Genomic DNA, 19649 nt, shown 5'->3' on the forward strand with positions numbered 1-19649 from the left:
CCTCCTCAGCTGCTGCCTCAGGGGCTGCCCTGCCACTCTGCCGCTGGCTCACCTTTGGTGCTCTCCGGCGTCCGCCATGGCTGGGGCTCCCCCTCAGTGTGGCACTGCGCAGCTGCTGCTGGCACCAGCGGGAAAGCAAGTGGAGCAGCAACGTCCCTCAGCAAAAGACTACCCCCCCCGGCCTCAGTAAAATTTTCAAGTGTTGACCGGTCCCCGGTGATAAAAAGGTTGGGGACCATTGATGTAGATCTCCATGCTAACTTTTGTAATGGAGAAATGTTATTTTACCTGAAGGGAAATTTAAACTCTGCTTTTGTAAGAAATTCTACTCTTTTCCTCCCATCCCCAAATGATTCCAACATACTTCCCATGTCACAGAGCCATTAATTCATACCAACCTGGCTGTATGTTCCCTGGTAGAAGACCGGATGTATCCTTCCATATTTTTCTTCAAACATATGAATAAACGAAACAATGTCACCCACAGGGTCAGTGACCCGACTACGAGGATCAGGGCGTATGAAGCGCAAAGCAAACCTAGGGAAATGTGAATAAGTTGAAGCATCAGCTTCCTAGGCATCCAGAACCTCAAGAACAGGGGGTGGCTGACCAGGCTTGGCTGCTCTATTTTTCTTTTTAGAAGCAGAACCCATTGTCTACTAGAACATTTTAAACTTATAAAGCAGATGTACTATCACTTAATAATTAACTTCCATTAAACAGCCCCGAGTATGCACATTAAAAGTATCTTGTCAGATAACAACGAATGTGCCCTTATAACAGCATTCACTGCAAGAGGTTCAGCAACTAGGAAGAAAAGGCAGTCTATCAAAAATTGGCCATTTGTCCACCAATGGACCAGAACCTGCCCTATGTAGCCAATGCTGGTAAAGTTCAGAATAAAGGAATAACTCTAATACATACATAGACTTACCTAAATATATCAAGTAATGTGTAATATGTAAATCGGAATGGAAGCATTATCAAATAGTAACCCCATCCTAACAAGCCCTGAAACAAAGAAAAAATTAGGTGTTTATCAATGTCTTTTTAATAAACTGTTTTATCTCTTAGCATCTGTATGGTTTGGAAGCCAACAACTTGAAGTTTAAACTCAGGAAGAGCATATGTGGCAGTTCTTCCCTCCCTTAGGTTATTCCAACAATTCTTTGACAGAGACATACTGAGAAAGTATGTTTGGACAAAGTCATCAAATAATATTCAAGGCTAAGCAAGGATTTAATCCCAGGTCTCCCCAATCTAACACACGACCACGACAAAATACTGGTTCTCAAAGAAGAATATACTTAAAAATGTTTTTCTTAATTGTTAATATCATTTGGGAACTATTAAAAATTAACCAAAGCTTAGCTTAAGTATAGTGCACTTTCTATCTTTAACCGCTCCTGCGGAGCAGATAAAATAAAGGAGTAAGGGCTAAAGGGGAGGAGATAGGGCGGGCTCTGTCTGGGATAAAAACCTGGAGGGCCCAATCAGGAGCCGCAAAGCGTGGCTCCCCATTGGCTGCTTGGCCCGGCCTCGCCTGGGCCAGCCAGGGAATCACCGCTCAGAGGAAGAAGCCTTCCCCAGCGGTAAGTCCTCCAGCTGGCTTCCCCTCGCCCAGGGAGCCTGCTGCCAGTCCCTGGGGCAGGCTCGCCTGCCCCTGGGCCCAGAAGGGGCAGAAGGCAGCAAAGCCCGCCGCCCCCGTCCGGAGCCTTCTGCTGGGCTCTGGGGCAGCTGAGCCTGCCCCTGGGCCCAGCAGAAGGCCACAAAGTCCCCTTTCAGGCCACCTACCTGACTCTGTTCCTGCCTTCCTCCCAGCATTCCCTTTATGCTTCCCTTCCTCCCAGCATTCCTTTTGTCCTTCCCTTCCTTCCTTCCTCCCTCTCTCCTATATGCCTCTTTCTCCCTACCTGTTTCTCTCCCTCTTCTTTCTGTCTTTCTCTCTGTCTCTCTTTCTCCCTTTCCTCCTTCCTTCGCCCCATCCCTCCACCTACCCACCATGCTAGAGCCCGGTGTATTTTGGCCAAAGCGGGTTTAATATCTAGTATTCTTATGATGGAAGACACCAGCACTACACTAAAGGCTACTTTAAACAAGACTTCCACTAGCAGATAAGTATTTCTTTTGCTGCAAGTACACAGTTTGGGAGAGCTATTTTATTTTTACAGTAGCAATTTTAGCAGTCTGCTTTGCAATATTTTTATTCTTACTGGTTGCTAATGGATTTCAGAATATTAATATCTTAAATAAACAACAAAGATGAAACACAACAGCTGGGAAATAATAAGGGAAGTTTAAAGAAAAATAATAACCAATAGAAAAAAGGAACACACACAAACCAACAACAAGTTAAACCCAGGGGATAAAAAGCCCAGATGTTTCAAGACCCAAGCATCATTTGCAACAAAAAAATTCCTTTTCCTGTAGTGGTCTTATTTCATAGTAATGTTAAGAAGAACATCCCTGATTAAGAGAAATGCAGTGATAAAATAACTTGCCCTTGGTTGCGGTCGTGAAACAACATAGCTGTAAATCCTGTGGTCGGCAGTATTGACTTGCAGTGGTCGGGAAGGTGGGGGATTGAAGACACTTGGGACACCCTCTTGCTCATTCAGTCTGTCCTGAACAGCTGCCTATAAAGGGAGCATCACACAAGGATTACTAAAAGGATTGTGTAAGTATTGAATAAACATTGGTACTAGTTTGAATATTTAGATTAAGGGACTGGCTTGGAAGATCTAAGAGTCATGCAATGTGGTTGATTCTGGAGTATCATCAACACAGATCCTCTGTTAAAACTTTCGCACCTTTGAATATGCAAGAAAAAGGCAAATTCAGTTTAACTGAAAGGGTTCATTTGAGTTGTTGTTGTTGTTTTTTGGGGGGGTAACTTGTTTCCTTTTCTGGCAGATTTTGCCATCACGTATTTAATCTTAACACAGGGGCAAAATAATGTCAGGGCGGGGTCTTATGGTACTAAGAAGTTACATGGCCACTGCAAGACTAATAAGAATGCCAAGGGAGAACGTACCTGCCATTAACAACAGGCAGATTTGTCTTAAAAGGAAATTATATCTTATGGACTCGCAAGAAAACACTGTCCTTACAATGGTTTGCTAAAATTAGCTTTATTAGAAAGCATCCAAGACATTTAATATTTAAAGGGAACAACTTAAAGAAATGCAATCATGTGTATACAGCAATTCTGCAGAAGTGCAGAAAAGTTTCAGAATGTGTTAAGTCCTGAGAAACTCTACATTAAAAGAAAGAAGAAGTACATTTGTAGTCCTTATTTAGGTGGAAAAATCCAAAAAATTTACAGGGTGGACAAACTGCCAACAGTCGAGAAATCATTGCTCTGCTACTGAATTGCCCAGTGCCTAATTCAGTTTTTCTTACTACAGAATCTGGATTATCTTGGCACAGAGCTGGAAAAGGATTTCATAGTACCTTCCAAAGGACATCTGTCTTATGGAGGTACACAAGCTTACTATTTATTCTGCAGAATGAGAAAATGTGCCACAGTACCTCAATGTTCCAGTTGTGTTGTTCCAGTGTGTGACGACATTGGTCCATAGACTCTATGCCAGTCAAATCCTAGGGGGGGAAAAGAATGTGGGAAACTGTCTAAATAATATTACGTTGAAATTTTAATTTAAGAAATCCCTTTTTGCAGTTCAGACTTTTCTACACCACTGCACAACAGGAATTAATTCAGTTAATGCAACTGGGAATACATCATATAAAGTGAGTTCATGAGACATGATAGAAGTTTATGAAATTATGCATGAGGCAGAGTTGACAAAAACTTGAGGGCATCCAAAGAAGCTGATGGGCTATAGGTTCAGGATGAACAAAACGAAATATTACTTTACACAGAGTGATTAAAATGTGGAATTTGCTGCCAGAGGATGCAGTGATGTCCAAAGGAATAAACAGCTTTAAAAAGGGATAATATAGATTAATGGAGGATGAGTCTATCAAAGTCAGGGTGACTGAGGGAAACTACACATTCAGAGGCACTAATCCTCTGAATCCCAGAGCCAGGAGGCAACATCAGGGGAAGGCCCAGGCCTCTATGTTCTGTTGTTGGCCAACTGGTTGGCCACTATCTGAGGCAGGATGTTGGACTAGAAAGGACTATTGGTCTGATCCAGCAGGACTCTTATGTCAATTCTGTCTATTCTGACTGATACATGCTCTCCAAGGTCTTGGGCAATGTTTTTTTTTTTTACATCACCTATTACCTAGGTGGATGATCTCCTGCACCAGCTGGATAGGTGCAGTTCGGCCATTCTTGTAACGTTAGATCTGTCAGCTGCATTTGATGTAGTTGACCATGAGCTTTTGGCCCACCACCTCACTGGGGCTGGGATTTGTGGGATGGCCCTTCAATGGCTGCTCTCCTTCCTACAGAACCAGATACAGAGGGTTGCTGTGGGGGATGAGTTGTCTCGCCCCTTTCAACTCCCACCTGGAGTTCCACAGGGGGCAATCCTCTCCCACATGCTGTTTAACATCTTTATGCTCTCTCTAGCCCAGCTGGACCCAGGTTTTGGGCTGGATTGTCATCAGTGTGCAGATGATACCCAGCTCCATCTCCTCATGGATGGCCATGCTGAATTCCCCCCGGAAATATTTGCCAGTTGTTTGGCAGCTGTAGCTAAGTGGTTAGAACAGAGTTGCCTGAAACTAAACCCCTCTAAGGTGGAGGTCCTGTGGTTTGGTGGGAAAGGGGCAGATCAGGAAGTGCATTTGCATGACCTGGCTGGGGTGCAACTTAACATCGCAACCTGTGCTAAAAGTCTGGGTGTGACCTTGGATGCCTCACTTACCATGGAGGCACATATCACGAGTAGCATACCTGGTGTTTTATTATTATTGTTGTTGTTGTTATTGTTATTATAGTATTATTATTATTAAACTTTTATACCGCCGTTCCCTTAGGCTCACGGCGGTTTACAAGATAGAAATTACAATAAAAACCATACAATGAAATTACAATAAAACCATTAAAACCAATCTGTACTATCCATGTTGGGCAACAGGCGAGCACTAACTAGCCCCACTAACCCCCCCCCCCCAAACCACCCCATGTTAAGCCAAGGGACATCAGGTTGCTAATATGGGAGTGAGGCAATCAGATCACTCAGATGAACCCAGGGAGCCCAGATCCAATGTCGGGACCACCCGCCCTGGCCTCAACCATATGCATGGTGGAAGAGCTCCATCTTGCAGGCCCTGCGATAAGCTGTTAACTCCGACAGGGCCCTTAGCTCTTCTGGGAGCTCATTCCACCAGGTTGGGGCCAGGGCCGAAAAAGCCCTGGCCCGGGTTGAGGCCAGGCGAACATCCCAAGGGCCCGGAACCACCAGTAGGTTTGCACCCGCAGAGCAAAGGGCCCTGCGGGGGGCATAGGCAACCAAGCGGTCCCGTAGGTAGGCAGGACCCAGGCCACGTGTAGCATTAAAGGTTAAAACCAAAACCTTGAACTTGATCCGGAAACAAATTGGCAGCCAGTGCAGATGTTGAAGTAACGGCTGAATGTGGGCCCTCCAAGGTGTTCTAGTGAGGACCCTAGCAACTGCATTCTGTACCAATTGTAACTTCCGGGTCAAAGACAAGAGCAGGCCCACGTACAGCAAGTCACAGTAGTCTAGTCTGGAGGTGACTGTTGCATGGATCACTGTGGCTAAGTGATCTGAGGACAGGTAGGGCGCTAGTAGTCTGGCTTGGCGAAGATGGAAAAACGCCATCCGAGATACTTTCGTGATCTGAGCCTCCATGGAAAGGGAAGCATCAAAGGTCACGCCCAAATCCCTGGCTATTGGTGCAGGTGTTAACTGCACTCCGTCCAGGCATGGGAGGCACGCTTCCTGATCCGGCCCTCTTCTACCCAGCCACAAGACCTCCGTTTTGAGTTTCAGGCTACTCTGCCTGAGCCATCCAGCCACTGCTTCCAAACAGCTGGCAAATGTATTCAGGGGGGGGAGTCCAGCCGGCCGTCCATTAGGAAGTACAGCTGGGTGCCATTCGCATATTGGTAACATCCCAGCCCATAGCCCCAGACCAGCTGGGCTAGAGAGCGCATATAGATGTTGAAAAGGGGGGGGGGGAGAATATCGCCCCCTGCGGAACCCCACATGGGAGCTCACACCTTCGCCAGGCAGGGCAACTAGCGCTCTACCTGTCCCCAGACCACTTGGCCTCAGTGATCCATACAACTGTCACCTCCAGGACTAACTTCTGTAACTCGCTCTATGCTGGCCTACTCTTGTCCTTGACCTGGAAATTGCAGCTGGAGCTGAATGCAGCAGCCAAGGTCCTCACTAGAACATCTTGGAGGGCCCACATCCAGCCAGTGCTGAGGCTGCTATATTGGTTTTCAGTTGTACCTCAGATCAAGTTCAAGGCTTTGGTTTTGACCTTTAAGGCCCTTCGCAGTCTGGGCCCCATATATCTGAGGGACTGCCTATCGTCTTATGCGCCCTGCAGGGCCTTGCGCCCTGTGGGTACTAACCTGTTGGTGATTCCTGGTCCATGAGAGGTTAATCTGGCGTTGACCAGGGACAGGGCCTTTTTGGTCCTGGCCCTGACCTGATGGAATGAGCTCCCAGAAGAGCTGAGGGCCCTGCAAAAGTTTTCACGGTTCTGCAAGGCCTGTAAAACAGAGTTTTTCTGCCAGGTCTTTGGTTGAGGCCAGGGGCGCAGACTGCAGGGCCCCTTTAACAACTACAACCAAGAACTATTGGCATCCCATGGGATTGGGACCCTGAGCTGCTGATGGAGGGGGGTACATGGGGAAGTAGAGGAGAGCGGTCTTATTTTTCTCATCACTGGAATAGATTGGGGATTTGGTTTTATGATTTTTATGCATTGGGGTTTTATTCTTGTAGTAATGCGCCATGAGTCTATTTGAGAGAAGTGGTAAGAAATCTAAATAGTAGTAATAGTAGTAGTAGTAGTAGTAAAGGTAGTAAAGGTAAAGGTATCCCCTGTGCAAGCACGGGGTCATGTCTGACCCTTGGGGTGACGCCCTCTAGCGTTTTCATGGCAGACTCAATACGGGGTGGTTTGCCAGTGCCTTCCCCAGTAGTAGTAGTAGTAAGTAAGTAAGTAAGTAAGTAAATAAATAAATAATCCTGTTAAATTAGAAATACTGTGAACTGAACCTGGAACATACTGCATGAAAAACTGATGCTCTAACATGGAACCATAGCTTTGTCTAGTTCAGTACACTGGCTGGAATAGTTAGTAGATATATCAGACTCTGGAATGCATAATGTATACATTCGAAACTAGTTCCTTGTTCAAAAACAATATCCAACACTATCATATCTACATTTAGAATGTTTAGGGAACTATGGGATATGACAGAGAGGAAACACTTAATATATATAACATACAAAGGCAACAAAACTCTTTTGGTGGCTCTTACTGCTAGCACGTACATTAGTTATCCATAAACAATAACATTAACATGCATGCTTTACCTCTTGCGTGTAAGCAGTATGTATGTGCTACAATGCATTCCAAAGACAATATCTAAACAAATACCAATTTGAAAATAAATATTTATTTTCAAAAAAGACATGTCTATTTGTCACATTTCAGGTGGCCCCTGAGATTATCCTCCATCCCCTCTGCTGTGGTCAAAGGTCATATTATCCCCCAAAATCAAAATTCTTTAGATTCTTTAACATCTCAGCATTCATAAATAAAGCAAGAGCCTTGCTTGAATTATAACATTATGACTAAGATGGCTTTTAATTAACACTTTTTCTAATTTATTTTCAGCTTTCAATTTCTCAGCATTCTCTCTCCAAATTGTGATTCATCTCCAGTCTACTCTTTGCAGCCCTGAGTTCACAGTTTTACCACCAGATATTGTTATAAGAAAGGTATTCTTTCTCCTCAGACATACGGCTACTCTCTGTAATGCCCCTACAATGAATTGACAGGAAACACAAAACATATAGAAATGCATCAACAACAAGCCTCAGGTTGCAAGATTCCACTCAGCCAGTTAAACTGGCGTTTCTGGTCTTTCCTCAGCCTTTAATTACAATGGACATGTCAGGTAACATGTCTTGGTCTGTAAACCAAAGCATCATCCAAATGGGATTTCTAAAGAATCCCAACTCCTCCCCCAGTCACAGGAACAAAGTAAGGAAAATATTACAAACTAGGGGCGAAGCCCGTTGTATCCAAGAATACAACGGGCGCTAGAGCTTGGCAGTGGGAAGAGGAAGGGGAGGAGTTGTCCAGTCTGTAAGGTCATGGGGTTGAATGTGTGTGTTGTGTGAGAGCTTGCGGTGGCATAGTGGCAAATGAGGGCATGGGTGTGGAGATATGGGTGTCAAGAATTTGTGGTTTCGAATGTTCGTTGAGTGTGGGAGAAGACTGACCTTTGGAAATTGTGGCATAGTGGTTACAGATGAGGTTTCCAGAGCCATGTCTTGAGAAATGTGAAGGGAAAATCAGACTGAAGACTCTTCTTAGGGGAAGATTACATGGCAACCAATTCCCCCCAGTTCTGCGTCATTTCCCTTCTTGTGGGAATTAGGCCACAGCCACCGAAATGCCCCTCTGCCCTAATACACATGGGGTAGCCACAGAACACAGGTGTCCACCCGTTCCTTCTTTTCCATTTTTTCACTGTTGATAAAATGTTATGTGCCTACATGCTTCTTTCATGGTTGCTCCTTAGAAGAACGGATTTTTGTACCCTATTGCTTACTACCCAAAGGAGTCTAAAAACAGTTAACAAACACCTTTTCCATTCGTCTCCCCACAACAGACAACCTGTGAGGTATGTGGGGCTGTGAGAGGTCTGAGAGAACTGGGAATGGGTCGCAGTGACCCAGCAGGCCTAAGGTGTCTCAAAGCATTTTCAAATAATCTTCCCTTCCTCTCCCTCTCACTATTTAGTTTCAGGCTGTAAGTATTTATTTAGATATTCCTGCACTTTCCAGACTCACAGGACTGATGCTGGTCTGCCTGTCTGCACCCCAGAATACAGACAGTTGCTGGTAAGGGCTGACCATAGCCCATAGCCCAGGAGGGACACACCTACACCACTCCCTCCCAACTGCAGGCAAAAATGGCTCATTTGAAGGCTGGACTCTGAGGCATTGTACGATTTTGAAGTCCCACCTCCAAACCTCCAGGAATATTTCCAACCCAGGGGTAGCCAACCTCCAGGTGGGGCCTGGAAAGCTCCTGGAATTACAGCTCACCTGCAGAGTATAAAGATCAGCTCCCCCGGCAGAAAGGGCTACTTTGGACAGGGTTGTGGTAGAAAAGAAACATTTAAGGCCTCCAACACAGGTTGTTGTTGAATTGAAAGACTTAAGGCCTACCGCACAGGGTTGTTGTGCAGATGAAACAGGAGACAAAAAACCCATTTTATCTACAGAATAATGCTGTGCAGTGGCCTCAAATCTGCAGAGAGTTGCAAAGAAGAAAGACACATGGCTTGGCTGTGTCTAACCCCCGGCCAGAGCAGTATTTTAAGTGAGATGGGGCTTTTCTGTGGCCTCCCTGTCAGCCAGCTGTTTGGCAGAAGGGGAAAGTTCCCCAGCTTCAAAAGGAAGTCCCTCAGGCTCCCCTGCGTTGCTCTTGGAAATACCTCCCTCCCCTCAGTCAGGAGCTGTCAGAGGCTCCTTCACAGCAGGCCTGAAGGGGGGAGGGGGAGCACTCTGCAGCCTCCTGCCAGCTCTGTCAGGGTTCTGAGGCAATTTGCAGTTGGACATGGCAGTTAGGACAGCCTTGGGGCCAAAAGGCCTAGCACAGCCTGTCCAAGCCTCTGTTCTCACCCCCCTTGGCAGCCCTACTGACCTCCTCTCCCTTTGGTGGTCAGGAGTAGACTGGCAGCCATTTCTCCAGATTGCCCCTGGCTGGATGGAATTTTGGTCTGTCCTGGTAAGGGGCTAATCGGAAGGCGCTTCGCGCCTTCCAATTGGCCCCTCCGCTTGTCAGTCCAGGGCCATGGGACCAATTGTTGCCCTTCCCCATCACGGACTGAGCCCACCCCAACAGCCCTTACTGTTTTATTAAGAGGGAAAAGATAAGAGGACAATGGAATTTACTATCAATCCCTGAAAAATATAGATGGCTTGACAGATCATGTGCTTGTTAGGGTCCACAAACAGAGATTTCATCAGATTTCAAAGCCTTGAAAATATAATATGATGAAAACATGTGCCCTAGGTTTCCAACTATTGGCATTACCTCGAAAACACTGCTCTTGCTTACAAATGTATACGGTTCACTTATGCATTTATACTCTTCTATATGCTGCAACCTACAGTAAAACTGGCTGACATTTTCTCTATTTAAATTTGCTTAAGACTGAAGCAACGTTATGTGTGACAGAAAACAACATCACGTGCTAATGTTGCATAATGCCGTTACAGCTTAAATGCATTTAGATCTCATATGTTAAAGAAAGAAAGCACTTTGTAATAGTGGTCTTCAGAATAATATTAATACAATGCAAGGTCCCATTATATTTGTCAGCTCAAAAATTATCAATAGAACTAGTGGAGAGTCAGCTATAGGCAGCCCAATGGATAACACTACAGCTATAGAAAGCCATGCCAATGTGGAATTTTGTATTGTTTGCAGAGCTTAGTATTCTAAGAATCTCAGCTTTTGTAGACTCCCCCCCCCGTGCCTATAACATCTGGAGCTGCTTTTAAAATAATCAGAAAATGTTCTGGCTTTTTCTCACAATTCTTTCTCACTATTGTTACAACCAACAGAACTACATGGTATTTGTGCAGCACTAGAACCAAGTGGGGGGAAATGCACTGGGAATGGCAAACCTCAACTTCCCCCACCCCCAAAAAAACTCCACAAACTCACATGGTTATAAATTTAATATGTGATCACAAAACAGCCAATATTTAGCTCTCAAACCACAGAGCAATATTTGCAGACTTTTAAAATTACTCTTGAAAATGTAGCTAGTGAGATATATAACAGACTAGAAATTAAGCCTGCTGTAACAAAAATACAGCAGGAGCTAGTGGATGGGGAGGAAGAACGTAGGGAACGAAGGTAGAAGAGGGAAGGAATGAGAGGGAGAAAGGAGGGGAAGGGGTGGATGAAGGGATGGATAGAAGGAAGGGAAAAAGGAAGTGAGGAAGGAAGTAAGGCAGGAAGACAGGAAGCAAGTGAGAGGGAGAGACAGAGAGACAGGAAGGAGATGTAGAAAGAGAGGAAGTAAAGAAGTCGGAAGGGAGGGAGGAAGGAAGGCAGGCAGGCAGGTGGAATGGGATGGGAGAGGGGTGTGTGTGAAGGGTGCGGTGTTGAGGGGGGAGATGGGCGCGCGTGTGTGTGTAGGGTGAAGCGGCTGCAGCATGGGGTGATCGCAGGGGGGTGGGCGGAGGAAGAGCGTGGTGGCCGTGTGTGCGTGTAGGGTGAAGCGGGCGCAGCGCGCGGGGGCGAGGGGGGGTCGGCGGAGGAAGAGCGTGGTGGCCGTGTGTGTGGTGCGCGCATGTGTGTGTAGGGTGAAGCGGGCGCAACGTGGGGGGATCACGGGGGCGAAGGGGGGTGGGTGGAGGAAGAGCATGGTGGCCGTGTGCATGTGTGTTTGTGTGGGTGTAGGGTGAAGCAGCTGTGGGGCAGGGGGATTGCGGGGGCGAGGGGGGATGGGCGGAGGAAGAGCGAAGTGGCTGTGTGCGCGTGTGTGGGTAGAGCCAGCAGCGGAGCACACGGGGGATTGTGTGTCGCGGGCCCCCCCCCCCGAGTTGCGGACGGGACGCGAGGCTGCGGTGCTGCTTACTGCAGCAAGCCTATCCGTCATGCTGGGGTGAACGCTGGCTGTGGCGGGCTGGCTGCAGACGGCTCCCGGCATGAAGGAGCGGTGAAGGGACAGGCCCGGCATGCCAGAGACTCGGTGGGGCTGTACCTTGGCCAGGGCCCTTACTGTTTTATTTATTCCACTCTCACGGAGCAGTTTAAGATATAACCTAAGTTTTATATCTTAACTAGTATTAAAGCCTGTTGTAGCTGATACAACGGGTGCTAGTGGGGGGGGGGAGGAATTTAGAAAAGAGAAAGGGAGGTAGAAAGGAAGAGAGATATTAAGATACAGGGAGCTTGGCATTGGAAAGAGTGAGGGGATGTCCAGTCTGTAAGGGCATGAAGCTGAATGTGTGTTGTGGGGGGGATGGTGGCGTGGTGGCAAATGAGGGCGTGGGTATGGAGAGATGGGTGTCAAGAACCTGTGGTTTGGAATGTTAGTTGAGTGTGGGAGAGGAATGGCCTTTGGGAATTGGGACATAGTGGTTACAGGTGAGCTTTCCAGAGCCATGTCTTCAGATATGTGAAGGGAAAATCAGACTGGAGACTCTTCTTAGGGGGAGATTACATGGCAACCAATTCCTACCAGTTCTGTGGCCCTACTCCTTCTGTCTTCATTTTCTTACTTTTGATATAATGTTATGTGCCCACATGCTTCTTTTACTGTTTCCCCTTAGAAGAAGAGATGGATTTTTGTACCCTGCTGATTACTACCAAAAGGAGTCACAAAGCAGTTTAAAAACATCTTTCACCTTCATCTCCCTACAATAGACACCCTGTGATGGATATGGGGCTGTGAGAGCTCTGAGAGAACTGGGAATGAGCCACAATCACCCAGCAGGCCTCAGGTATTTCGAAGCTCTCCCCATAACAGACACCCTATGAGAGAAGTGGGGCTGAGAGCTCTGAGGGAACTGGGAATGGTCCAGTCACCCAGCAGGCCTCAGGTGTCTGTAAGCAGTTTAAAATCACCTTTCCTTCCTCTCTCCATAACAGACACCCTGTGAGTGAAGTGGGGCACAGAGCTCTGAGGGAACTAGGAATGGTCCACAGTCACACAGCAGGCCTCTGTTTTATGTAAGCAGTTTAAAATCACCTTCCCTTCCTCTCCCCATAATAGACATCCTATGAGGGAAGTGGGGCTGAGAGGTCTGAGAGAACTGAGAATGGCTCATAGTCACCCAGCAGGCCTCAGGTGTCTCTAAGCAGTTTAAAATTGCCTTCCCATCCTCTCCCCATAACAGACTCCCTATGAGAGAAGTGGGGCTGAGAGGTCTGAGAGAACAGGGAATGGTCCACAGTCACCCAGCAGGCCTCAGGTGTCTCTAAGCAGTTTAAAATTGCCTTCCATTCCTCTCCCCATAACAGACGTCCTATGAGAGAAGTGGGGCTGAGAGCTCTGAGACAACTGGGAATGGCCGCACCCTGATTGGCCTGTATTCACCTGAGGGGGGGGGGTTAAAAGTCTAAGGCTTTTAACCCCCCCAATACCAAGGACAGGATGATGAATCTGACTACCCCTGCTGTTAATTCCAAACCACTGCCAAATTCCAAAGAATTATGTTTCCAGGGTGAAAAGCACCCGACTTTAACAGAGTAAGTGTTTTAGCAAAGTTCTAGAGTTTCTTTTCACTCTAATGCATATATCAAGGTCTGTAAAAATGCAGCAGTTGGTAGAATCTGGAAAAGTTGTTCACAGAATCTGACATCTTACAATGAAAATTGTCTTTAGACAATATTTCAGTATCTGGTAGCAGAATGTTCCTCTTCACACTGTCTCGGCCCTTCATAGATTGACTCTGATTTGCTGTGATTTCTTTACTGGTATGCTAGAGATGTACCTTGAAATGTCCATAACTACACTTGCTACAGAAGCAATATTCTTTCTTCAGGTTTAGAAAGTACCAATAGGACTGCAATACATTCCCCAGTACACAAAGGAGAAGGTTGGGCAACCGGAACAATGCAGCCGGGGGGGGGGGGGGGATGGAACAATCTAACTAAATTTACCTTCATGTGTCTCAATTGTTTAAACTTAAAAGCAAGCTTAATTTTTCTGCAGTAATAATGGGAATGAATAGTGTTTGCTAGATTGTGGCTCAAACTGTACCATTTAAGGACTGCAATACTACTTCTTAACCATGAGTAACAAAACAATTTTCAATTATGGAATGTATATATGTCTCCTAAAATGCCAAGCAAATTTACTCTGATATATAGCCAGCCTCTAGCATACCTGGGGTTGGATCTGTACCCATAAGAAAAAGACTTCCACCTACATAGCACGTGTTTCATGCCTCAGCCTCACCCCTCCAGTAGCACTTTGAAATGTCCCTCTCCTATTTTGGGGGGACCTCCAGGAACAATTGCAGGAGACATTTTGGGCCAGGGAAAAGAAACTTGTTCAGCAAGCAGAGTCCTTACAGTAGCAGATTAGCCTCAATCCAATCCTATTTTTATCAGTCAGCCAAAAACATCTATGTTGTTTACATGTCTTTATTTCTTTTCTTGAGCATACCGATAGTCAGCAGTTCTCTTGCAATATGCCTAAGGACCTGCCCAACAGATGCATGTTTGCTAACCCTGAAGTACAGGAATAGCATAAAAATGCACTTTTCTCTGTGTCTTCTCCTTAGTTCATTCAGCTGTAAGACACTGCTCCCTGGGATACTTTATACTCCATTAGCTTTCTTGCAGATGTTCTTATCTCCGTATCTTAAAAAATTACAATGGTAGATTTCCTGGAACAGTATGTAGACTTTCAGACATTACCTATCTTTTTCAGCTCTAGAAAAATGTCTTGCCATGCTTATCAACCCCACAACATGCCCGTAGTTGTTACCCCCAGTTTAATTTAAACATATGCTTTCTATTATGTCATAATCCTGCAGCAATAAATTAAATTACATACTGTGCTTTTACATTGTTTGAGCACAGCAAACACCCACAGCTATATGCTCTTAGTGTAACTTGCCCATGAAAACATTTGCTAGCATATGTCTGAACAGGTCACACGCATTTAAGAAACATACCCAGCATCTTTCAATACAAAATTCCCATAGCTTATGAAGCAAGCTATGATAACTATCAAAACAATTAAAGCGGCCTAAATGCTTCATGTGAAGCGCCCTCCATTTGAAGCGCCCTGAGCCTCCATATATAATAAATTAAATAAATAATAAATACAGTAAGGTCAGGACACAGCAACACAATTTAAACAAATCCATACTTGGATTTCACTACAATAGAAAAAATAAAACAGCCTTCATCTGTTCCCAGAAGTTATTCAAGCATGCAGATATATTAGTAGAGGGTGTTCCACAGTCAGAGAGATCCTTGCTGCAGTAGCTACCTACCAACCAAATGCAAGGAACATACAGACCAGAGCCTCAGTGAGCTTATAGGTGCTTTCAAACCAGGGAAGACATTCATATGGTCCCAACCAAATTGGGTTTTACAGGTCAATACCAGCATTTTTGAGAAAGGAGTTCGGCAAGGCTGTATACTATCGCCTCACCTATTTAACTTGTATGCAGAGCACAACATGAGAAAGGCGGGATTAGAGGAGTCACAAATTGGGATCAAGATTGCAGGGAGAAATATCAACAACCTCAGATATGCAGATGATACCACTCTAATGGAAGAAAGCGAACTAGAGAGCCTGTTGATGTGGTGAAGGAGGAGAGTGCAAAAGTTGGCTTGAAACTCAACATCAAGAAAACAAAGATCATGACATCCGGCCCTCTCAAGTCCTGGCAAATAGATGGGGAAGAAATGGAGATAGTGACAGATTTTATTTTCCTGGGCTCCAAGATCACTGCAGATGGGAACTGCAGCAAAGAAATTAAAAGTCACTTGCCCCTAGGGAGGAAAGCTATGGCAAATCTAGACGGCATCCTAAAAAGCAGAGACATCACCCTGCCAACAAAAGTGCGTTTAGTCAAGGCTATGGTCTTCCCAGTTGCAATGTATGGCTGCGAAAGTTGGACCATGAGGAAAGCCGAGCTTCAAAGAATTGAGGCTTTTGAACTCTGGTGCTAGAGAAGACTCTTGCGAGTCCCTTGGACTGCAAGGCGAACAAATTGGTCAGTCCCAGAGGAGATCAGCCCGGATTACTCCTTAGAAGGCCAGATCCTGAAGATGAAACTCAAATACTTTGGCCACCTCATGAGAAGGAAGGACTCCCTGGAGAAGAGCCTAATGCTGGGAGCGATGGATGGCAAAAGAAGAAGGGGACAACAGAGAATGAGGTGGCTGGATGGAATCACTGAAGCAGTCGGTGCAAGCTTAAATGGACTCCGTGGAATGGTAGAGGACAGGAAGGCCTGGAGGATCATTGTCCAAGGGGTCACGATGGGTCGGACACAATTTCACACCTACCAACAACAACCAGCATTTTTAATTAGTATGTAAATGCTAATTATGACCTTCCACACAGGTGAAATATATTGAGCACAAGTGTTTGATAATTACCAGGCAAGGGTGCTCTGAAACATTCTAAAAATATTTCATAAGCAGCCCTAGGTAAAATCACAGTAATTTAACCTGCATATTACCAAAGCATGGATAATATCATGGTAATATGGATAATAGCATGGTAATATCTGTGTTTTTATAAAGGGTATTCAGATTCATGTACAAAGAAAACCCTTTTGAACACTAGACCACAGATGCTGTCTAAATGATGGATTTAAAAAATCATGTTGAATCTCAATAAAATTAAGACACCTATCCCATTACCAAGAGGAATGGGAGTACAATTAAATCCTTTAGCTCGCTACCTTTAGCTCTCAAAAGATCTCAACTTGCTCTTTAGTAGCAAGAAAAAAGTTTTAACATTCTTATTAGTTTTCTAAACAAAATGCCTTTAATCAAATATGTGACCCAGAGTTTCAAAAACATCAGCTGGAACTTGCCGAATGTAGTGCTGTGCAATACAATATATGAAGATCTGGTCATCCAAGGATGCAGAAAAACTACGGGACATTTCTATACAAGACTGTGCCTAGAATGTGTACATGTGAAACTGTACACAACAACATTACTCTAACATCCTTATCCATGGTTCCTCTATATATTTGTGAAACAGCCTGGGGGGGGGGGGGGGGGTGGAACGTGTCCAGCTGCACCCTGATAGGCCCTGCCCCTACAGCTCCTGCCCTCACTCCCTGGATGCTAGCCACGTTCCTCTCAGATGCGCCAGAGACAGAGAGAGACACACAGAGCCCTGCCAGACCCAGCACGAGCCCTCATTCCCTCCTATCGCTCCTGCTGCGAGGGAGGCAGAGAGACACAGAGAGAGCAGCCCCTGCTGCAACGGAGGGAGAAAGAGACAGACAGAGAGCTGCCCCAAACTGCTTACCATCCCTCCTTCCCTCCTACAAACCAGCCCTGATTACCTGCTATGCCTCGTGCTGCAAGGCACAACGCAGAGAGAGGGAGAGAGACACACACACACAGATCTGCACCATAAATATATATTTGAACATACACATATATATACAGTCATTCACACATCTATTAATGGCTCATCAATATCACTGGAATGATTTTATATATATGTTATATGTATGTGTATATATATACACACACAATATGCTCAGAGCCGTAGAGAATGGGTGGTATAAAAAATCCAAATAAATAAACAAATAAACAAGCAAACAATTCTGGAAAAGGACACAAAACAGTTGTTTATGTTCAAAATCTAATATTTAAATTGTAAACAAATTCACTCTGTGTTCAGATTCCATCAATGTTCAATTCAGCAATTATGCTGAGAATAGATGTTCAGCAAACTGCACCTGTTTCCCTGCAAACCATGTACTATCATAATGTTGTGTTTTTTTAGGATGTAGAGAAAGAGCACACTGTAGCAAATAGCTCTGTGTCCTTTAACCACTTGAAACCGTAAAACAGAGTGAGCTACAGGTCCCATTATAGTGCTACCTGTGCTGCTGTGCTGTGTTTTCTGAAAAGAATAAAGCATTATATAAGTTATGTACCACCATCTGACATCAACACACACAAACATGCAATGCAGACTTTATGTACTGAATTTTTTTATTTAGATTCAGCACCTTCAACATTTTTTTAAAACTTAGATCAAATATAAGTTATTTGACAGCAGTATTTGTCAAATACTTAAAAAATTAAAACTTAATTTATTTTTAATAGTACAAAAGAGAAGTGGAGAAGCTAGAAGTCAGAAGCCAAGCTCATTGAAAACTATTTCTGGCGGCAATACAAGAACAGGTGTGTAAATATTACATTTCTTCTTAAAGTTTCTGAAACGTAATTTTAATATAACACTATTTTCTAAGAGGTGTTTTATGAATGATATGACTAGAACTTTTATCTTTAAAGTATTGTTTGAATTTTCACATAATACTCAGCTACTAAACAATTCCTGTTGCAACTTCTAAGTGCCATTCTTTAACAGCAGTCAGCAATTAAACTTGCAGTTTCACTATAAATGCAGCAGCATAAGAATAATTGCAGCCATATTTACAAGTTCATCATAAAGGCCTGAAACTGTTAACAATTCCAGAAAGTTAACCTCTCATGTTAGAATATGATTAAGTAAAACTTAGGTTATAAACCAATCACACATCAGTGGATAACCAATTACTTCTCCACTTAAAGGAGGGCAAAGGGACCGGATATAAGTGATGAATGAAGTGGCCCAACTCTGAGAGGTGGCTACTGTCACATCTCTCTCAATAATTCCATCCGAAGGGTTAAATGGATTACAATTTCTGTGAATGGGTGCCAGCTAAAGGCTTGTATACTTAAGAGGAAATGTATTTACTTTAGATCTGTAAAACTGATAGAATTCACATAATAAGGTAAAGTCTAGTGGGGATTGTAGCTGTCAAACTCAGCAGAGCTTCACTCCTAGTAGTACATGAGCATAACATTGGGTCATACACACCCTGGAATCTTTTAAAGCAGCAGACCTCCCACGGTATACTTAAGCCGCATCTTATGAGGCAGGGCGGAATGGACTGGGATGTTCTTCCCACATGCAGGTAAATTGACTCACTTCCTGCTGTCTCTATTCACAAGACACAACCGCAGCTGTTGTTATTAACGAATTTGGAAGCCGCGGTTGAACAGAATTATTCCAATACGCTTCACCAACCCGAAGGCCGATTCCACCGACTTTCCTAACTTCCCTGCCGAAGCGGATATCTACCAGCGGTTCGCCATCCCAGTGAGGGGCACGGGGCGGGCGGTAGAAAGCGCAACGGAGGCCGGGGAGCGGCCGTTGTAGCCGGAGCCCTTCTGCGAGGGAGACGGCCCTCCGCCACCACATGGCCTCGCCGGCCCCAGCAGACGCCCGCGACGCGCCTGCTCCCACTCCCCTCGGCCAGGCCTGAGAGAACCGGAAATCCGGCTGGTCCCGCCCGCCGAGCGAGGCCCGTCCCCCTCCCGCGTCCGACACCTGAAACTGAAGCAGCTTCTCCGTTTGCTCCGCCGACAGCTCCCGCTCCTCTGGGGCCGCCATTTTGCCGCCGCCTCTGACCCGCAGCTGCGTCGATAAAAGGAAATGACGCAACAATTCGAAACTTCCGCATGCCTTCCCTGCGCCCCATAGGAACGCGAAATCAGCTTTGCCCCGCCCCTTCACTTCCGGGGTGGAAGGTTCCGCTTCCAGGGCTAGCTAATGAAAAGCGCGAGTTGTGTCTGCGTAGGGAAAGGCGTGTGTGCCGTTGTTGTTGGCGGCGTAAGAATAGGCCCCGTGAGGCGGGTGACTTATTGTCTTTGTTAACCTGGCTCAATTGTTACACGACATGAGATAGAGTCAGGTGGATAGCCGCGTGTTGCTCTGAAGT

The 19649-nt window shown here is 45.3% G+C and overlaps 1 protein-coding gene across 3 annotated transcripts in view; it reads right to left on the bottom strand.

Annotated features, from left to right (window-relative positions):
- The window catches only part of FAF2 (Fas associated factor family member 2), a 31434-nt gene extending 12020 nt beyond the window's left edge, over window positions 1–19414 (bottom strand). The window contains exons 1-6 of one of the 3 annotated variants that reach the window (XM_077326335.1): window positions 19259–19357; window positions 18746–18868; window positions 3532–3600; window positions 2502–2636; window positions 935–1011; window positions 399–537 (exon numbers count right to left, since the gene is read on the bottom strand). In XM_077326335.1, the coding sequence (XP_077182450.1) occupies window positions 399–537; window positions 935–1011; window positions 2502–2636; window positions 3532–3579 (399 nt within the window). In that variant the 5' untranslated portion in view covers window positions 3580–3600; window positions 18746–18868; window positions 19259–19357. The other 2 variants (XM_077326336.1, XM_077326334.1) reach the window with 2 other exon arrangements.
- Window positions 19415–19649: the final 235 nt, after the last annotated feature.

This window comes from Paroedura picta, chromosome 3, assembly GCF_049243985.1.
Source record: "Paroedura picta isolate Pp20150507F chromosome 3, Ppicta_v3.0, whole genome shotgun sequence".
Taxonomy (NCBI): Eukaryota; Metazoa; Chordata; class Lepidosauria; order Squamata; family Gekkonidae; genus Paroedura; species Paroedura picta.